Source organism: Lepidochelys kempii, chromosome 7 (genome assembly GCF_965140285.1).
Source record: "Lepidochelys kempii isolate rLepKem1 chromosome 7, rLepKem1.hap1, whole genome shotgun sequence".
Taxonomy (NCBI): Eukaryota; Metazoa; Chordata; order Testudines; family Cheloniidae; genus Lepidochelys; species Lepidochelys kempii.
In genome coordinates, this window is record NC_136386.1 from 30,669,737 (window position 1) to 30,676,305 (window position 6,569).

The 6,569-nt window shown below is 54.5% G+C and overlaps 1 protein-coding gene across 5 annotated transcripts; it reads left to right on the forward strand.

Moving 5' to 3' along the window:
• Positions 1-56: 56 nt before the first annotated feature.
• EIF1AD (eukaryotic translation initiation factor 1A domain containing) lies at positions 57-6,101 on the forward strand. Of its 5 annotated transcripts, none has more exons than XM_073351698.2 (7): positions 57-240; positions 1,308-1,400; positions 2,097-2,249; positions 2,814-2,922; positions 3,180-3,288; positions 4,947-4,997; positions 5,327-6,101. In XM_073351698.2, exons 3-7 carry the CDS (start codon positions 2,163-2,165, stop codon positions 5,490-5,492), a joined length of 522 nt encoding a protein of 173 aa, XP_073207799.2. In that variant the 5' UTR covers positions 57-240; positions 1,308-1,400; positions 2,097-2,162; the 3' UTR covers positions 5,493-6,101. The 5 variants fall into 5 exon arrangements, with proteins under 5 accessions (XP_073207799.2, XP_073207794.2, XP_073207795.2 ...); XM_073351693.2 differs by having other exon boundaries at positions 58-240; positions 5,324-6,101; XM_073351694.2 differs by lacking the exon at positions 57-240 and adding an exon at positions 259-338 and having other exon boundaries at positions 5,324-6,101.
• The last annotated feature ends 468 nt before the right edge of the window (positions 6,102-6,569 follow it).

Sequence of the window (6,569 nt, forward strand, 5' to 3'; positions counted from 1 at the left end):
AGAGTTCAGAATCGCCACTCTAGCCAGTTGAAAACTCGATGGTACCCCAAGCAGTAACCAATGGGCGGGGGCCAGCCTCTGACACCGCCTGATTGTCGCTGGGGATGGCCCGTAGCAACCCTTCCATCCCATAATAACGCCCCGGGCTGCCCCGTGCGTTAGCGGGCCCCGGGGACGGCGCTGGGGCCCGGGAGGGGACCAGGGGGTACCAGGGCAGGGCGCGGAGGCGCCCGGAAGCAGGTCAGAGCGGTACCGCCGGAAGTGGGGCGGGGAAGGGCTGGGGGAGGCTCGGGAGGCGGAAGCGGTGGACGCGACTCAGTCCCCCCATGTGGAGAGAGGTAGGGCGGGAGGCTCCAGGGGGGCGGCGGCGGCAGAGGCGCTCACACCAGTCCAGCCCCCGCGGGTGTTTGGGGAACAGGAAACCCCCCGCCCGCAAGGGGTGTTCGGGGTCATACACCCCGCGCAGGGGAAGGAGCTCCCCCGCACCCACCCCCGTGACATGCAGTAGCCCTGGAGGGGACCCGGCCCTCGCATCTCGGGGGCGGGGGGTTGGAGAATCAGCTGGGACTAATGTCTGCGATGGGGGCGAGGGTAGGACTCCTGGGTTCCATCCCAGCTCGGGCGGGGGGGTCGAATGCTTAGGGCAAGGCTGGAATGAATCTCAGCACGGACTGATAATGGAGGAATTATCCCCATCTTTTTAGGTGAGGGAAACTGAGTCACAGAGGTGATTCATTCACTCGACCCCACTCATCTGTCTCTGACTGCAAGGAAACAATAACAAGGTTATGGCACAAACTGGCTGGGTCAATCTCTTCTTGGTTTCCATGATCTCTGTGGGGTCTTTGCTTCATTCTCTGATGTGGATGAGATTTTTATCTGGGAAGCTGATTCAGCCCTGAAGAATTAACCTCACTCCTGCAATCATCAGCAGAATTGCTGGCAATCTTTCCATGGCCCAGTGGGACAGTGTACTTAATTGGCACTCAAGATGCCTGGGATCTGTTCCCTGTTGTGCTCCATCTCTGCCTCAGTTTCACCTCCCACTGTTTGCCTGTGTTGTCCCTTCCCCTCCCTGTGCCTCAGTTCACTATTGATGATCCTGACCTCCTTGTGGTAAAGCACTTTGAGATTCGTGGCTAAACTGTTCTCAGTAGAATTATTACAACACTACAGGAGACAATGTGTGGAGCCTGGCCTGGAATTTTCCGGTAGAGTGGAGGAATCTTGGAGCTGCCTCATTCCCTGAGTGAGGGAGTCCCCATCCATTTCGATGAGCCACAGAGTTGTCTTTGTTCCTCTTCCAGTGTGTCCAGTGCTGGTGGATGCCTCGAGGACTGAATTCAGCGCTGGATCCTCTACTATCAGAGTCGTACAGCCTTTCTTTGTCCCCCAAACAGGTACCTTGCAGGTAGTGGTGCTGCTGGCTTCCTGGGAGAGCAGACAATCTCTGCCCCATCCTAGGGGGAGTAGAGAAGGTAGATGGGGCACCTCTAGTAACCTTTCCTGATAACCTAGGATCAAAGGGACATCCTTGATGGATAGGCGGTGTGGTCTAATGGGCAAGGCGATAGCAAGGGACCCAGGGCTGCCTGGGTTCTGTTCTGCCCCCTCCATGACCCTTCTCACTGTGCTTCATTTTCTCCTGCCCTTCGTCTATTTAGACTGCAAGCTCCTCAGGGCAGGGACTGTCTCTCACTGTGTGTCTCTACAGTGCCTGACACAATGGGGCCCTGATCTCAGTTAAGGGGCTGGCAGGCACTCTGTGCCTACGTGGCCTGGGTGCTGTACAGACCCTGATGCCATCATGCCAGGCGGTACACAGACACTTAGTGAGAAGCAGCCCCTGCCCCACAGAGCTTGTACCCTATCTAGGCAAAGGGTCTGGGTTGTGGGAGAGAGAGGGAAAACTGAGGCACTGAGTGGCAAAGGGACTTGCCCAAAGTCAGCAGCAGAGCTTGCAATAGAACTCAGATTTCCTGGCTGCCAGTCCTGTGCCCTTCTCACTGGGGGACTCGTTGCCTTTAGAAGCTTATTTGATCTTGGGAAGACGCAACAAGGCTCTTCTCCCTCTACTGTTCCTTCTCTCCTTATAGCCTTCCAGACATTCTGCACTTCACACACCCTGCAGGGATCCTGTCCCCGAGGGCTAACGCACCAGGATGTCCCAAGCAACCAAACGCAAGCATGTGGTGAAAGAGGTGTTGGAGGAGTACGTGGTGCCGTCTCCTCAACAGCAGATTGTCCGGGTGAGAGAGGGAGCAACGCTGCTTAGCTGGGCTCCACTGGGACCTTGAGGGTTTTCACTTTCCTTTGCATCATGGGGTGTGGGTTGCTTGCAGGGAGCATCTGGGCATGTCTCATCTCAGCACTTCCCTGCCCTTAATCATATCCCTTAAACACTGGTGAGCTTCATGCTTCAGAGGAAGGCAAGAAAACCCCCAAATACATCTGTCTAATTGTGCATTGGGGAAGAAAATCCCTTCCTACTCCCTGCAGTCCAGTCCCATGCTTCAGGCAGTCATTGTCTTGCTGTGAGTGTTATGGGCAAGGTAGAGTGTAAGCCATTTAAAAGCCCTATGTGGGCAGTAGATTTCAAGGCCAAAATTGGAGCCTGATCATCTAGTCTGAACTCCTGCATAAGTCAGGCTATGGAATACCCCCCTCAGCCATTCCTGCATCTAGCCTAGCTCTGGTGGTTGAACTAGAGTGTCACTGTGAGACAGGCCCTGATCTGTAGGTGCTAAATGCTGGAGAATCCACTCCCTTGGGAAGCAGCTCCTGTGGTTAATCCCCCTTGTTCCTTCCACCAGGTCCTGGGGACCCCAGGAAACAACCTCCATGAGGTGGAAACGGCTGAGGGAACCAGATTCTTAGTGAGCATGCCCACAAAATTCCGCAAGAACATCTGGATCAAACGAGGTGAGTACAGTGCAGCGGGGTTCATGGCACCCCTTGAGAGGAAAGGCCCCATATCCCACCTCCCCTGGGCACAGATTGGAGTTTTCACCTCAAGAGAGGAAGCAGCTCTGTGTCCCATTCCCTGCTCACCTATCCCCCCATCACCCCACTCTGGGGCTAGATGAGAGCTGGCACCCCCTAGAGGGGAAAGGCCCTGTATCCCATTCCCCATCTCCTAAACCAGCCAAACTCTCCACGCTGTCCCTCTACCATTACAGGTGACTTTCTGCTGGTGGACCCCATCAAAGAGGGCGAGAAGGTGAAGGCTGAGATCAACTTTGTGTTGTACAAGGACCATGTGCAGTACCTAAAGAAAGAAGGGCTCTGGTAGGAGTTGGAGGCGGGGGGAAGGTGCATGCTTGTGTGATGAGCCATGAGCTCCCAGACACCCTGCTCTTGCCCCTCTGTCACCAAGGTGATGGAGAAAAGAGTTATCCCAAGCTGAGGGATTGGCCCAGGCCTGAGTGTGCCTACTGAGGCTGAGATTTCATCAGCTCCGCCCTTCTGCTCTTTACATCCCTCCCTGAGCCTTGCTGCTTCCCCCCAGCAGTGCCCATGTGTCACTTGCCCTGCTGGGATTGTGGCCTGGGCTGTCATGAGCAAGGCCCATCTTGTAGGAAGAGGAGCCTGCAGGACATCTTCCCCCGTCTGAACAAAGTGGGCCAGTGTTAGAGAATTTACAAAACCCTCAGCCTCCCTGACATAGACGTACTCATGACACTCAGCATGGAATCCCAGCACCTCTAGCCCCATTTTAGAGATGAGGAGACTGAGGCACAAGATGCACCAAGCAACACGCCCGAAGGCAGTGGCAAAACCAGGAACTGAACCCTGCTCTGCCCCATGCTTGGCTAGTGCCCCAGGTCACCGTAATGGAGAATCCACCCCAATCCTGGATAAGCTGTCCCAAGGCCTAGTTTCTCTCACTGCTCAATTTGGGCGTCAGTTCTCAGCCTAGGGCTGAGGGTTGATTCCCACCACTCATGAGCTGTAGGAATAGAAGCAGAGCAGTTAGCTTAGGGGGGTTATCTCCATGGGCACTGGGTACAGATGGATGGGGGAGTAGTTCTCCAGCAGGGGGCTCATTGCTTTGGTGGCAGAGAGCACATGCTGTTTATAATCAGTTTGGGGCGGGTGTGACTGTTGCTGGGATCCCAGGGTGTAGTCTCAAGAAGAACATTGATAAATTTGAGAGGGGTCAGAGAAGAGCCACAAGAATATAAGGATTGGTGACAGACTCCACAGAGCTCAACCTTAGTTTAAGGGGTGAGTTGAGCAGTCTATATGTACCTGCATGGGGAACAGAAATTTGACAGTGTGCTCTACAATCTCGCAGACAAACATTGTACAAGAGCCAATGGCTGGAAATTGAAGTTAGACACATTCAGATTGGAAAGAAGAGGGTTCATTGGAACAACTGACCAAAGGCTGTGGTGGATTCATCAGTGCTGGCAATTTTTAAATCCAGCTCAGACGTGATTTGGAAAGACTTGATGTAGTTTGAACAGAAATTAATTCAGGGCAGTCCTAGAGTCTGTTATACAGGAGTCAGATTAGATGATCCCTTTTCTGGCCACCTGATCTTAACATGAGGAAGGTAGGGATAGAGTTTCTAAAAAAAAACAACACCACCACTTTTGAAAACTAACTTGGCCAAAAAACAAAATCTCAGATTCTAGTTTAACTGGCAAACTGGGAAAAACTTAGTCAAATGAGATTTTTCCACAAGTTTGGATTTTGTAGCAAAGTAGTTTGTTGTGTTGGTAGGAAAACAGGTCTGTGCTGGGGTTATTTCTGGCCTCTTTTGCACAGCAGGGGCTGTGTTGGCTGAAGCAGTCCCCTGCCATGGGCAGGGGCTGGAGTGGAGAGGCAATTCCCTCCCATTCCCTGCAGCCCTCCCGAGAGGGGAAAAGCCCAGCATCCTGTTCCAAGCCATTGTCTCAAAGCCAGGGCTGCTCTGTCATCTCATGCCTTTTTCCCCACAGGCCTGAGGCCTTCTCTGACACTGCAGAAAGTCAGCCCAGCTCTGAGGCCAGGTGAGTGTGAAAGGAGGGGGACTGCTTCTCAATTACGTTTCAGCCCCTCAGAGGGAGATTCTGGCAAAGTCTCCCCAGGGGATGGGGGCAAACAGCCCAATGAGTTTACAGAGGGAGCTGGATAAGGGTCTGACTGGGATTCTACGACAGGGTGGCTGCAATAGCAGTGTTGGGGCTCACTGGTCCAGAAGGTCCCTTCCAGTCCTAGGTAACCCAGGTCTCCAGTCTTAGGCTAGTGCCCTGATCAGTGGGCAGCTGCCCCAAGGAGGAAGCCAGGTGACTGCTAGGGCCACAGGCCTAGAACTGACAGCCACCCCTTTGTGCAGCAGGGAAGGGGAGCAAACGGCTGCTCGCTCCTCCGGGGAAGAGGACTCGGACGACGACAGTGACCTGTTTGTGAACACGAACAGACTGCACTACAGCTGCACAGAGAGCGAGGACGACAGTGAGGCGGCGGCAGCGGTGGCCAGCGACCGGGATGAGGAAGAAAAATAGTGACCCAGGGCAGGAAACCCGATCTTCTAGCCTCCTAAACACCTCAGCATGAGGAGCCTGATGCAGCAGGAAGGAGACTGCCTTCTGGGGCTGAACTCACACCCACCAGCCTGGTGAATGCTCCAGCTGGCTTGGAACTGCCTCAGTGCTGCCCTCTGCTGGGGACACATTTCTTCCCTCCATCACCTCTGCTGTCTGAGCCATGAGTTGCTGCAGCATCCGGCTCACCAGAGACGAGGGTGCTGGGCCTGTTGTGCCCAATGCATGGTTATTTCACTCTTCACCCAGCCCACTCCGGGGGAAGAGTGGCAGTGCTCCTTGGGGCAAAGGGAAATGGAGTTCTAGGTCGCAGCGCTGCTTGAAGCTGTAGAGAGGGGGCTGGGGAGGAGTAAAGTTAGAGTTATAGCAGCTGGGAGGCCTCATCTAAGATGGAGCAGCCCAGCTTCAGCATCCCTTATCAGCCCCTTTTAAATGGTGGATGGGACTGTGCCCTCTGCTCTAACGCAGGCTCCTTGGGCAAAGCACTGGGTGCTGTGTGTCCTAGATACTATTGCTGTGTAATAAGCAGTCTCCCCTCCGCCTTATTCAATAAAGATTTTCCCACAGGCACCCAGGTGGGTTGATTTGAAACTGCACAAGACAAGAATGAGAGCCTGGTCCCAAGCCAGCTCTGGCTGTAGTGGGCCAGCTGGTATGCAGGGGCAGGTTCTGGGCTATGGGGAGAGCAGGTTGAGCTCACTGCTACCCACACTGATCTGTGCAGAGGGAGGATATAGGCCAGCTACCAGCCCATGGCTGCTCCTCCAGCTCTCTCCTGGGTCAGGACATGGATAGGCCACAGCCAAGACACTCCTCCCCCCCACTGCAGTGCTGGTGAGCAGTACAGCACAGTCACCCTGTCCAATAGAACCAGATGCTCTGCAGAGACAGGTCAGGCCTCCCTGGGACTAGGAAGTTGATCTGGGTAGTACTTGGGAGCTTCAGTCATGGGGCGGGGCTCGGTGGTGCTAGGTGCTGTACAAACACAGCAAGAGCCAGGTCCAGTCCCCCAGGCTTACAGACCCACACCCTAGGAAC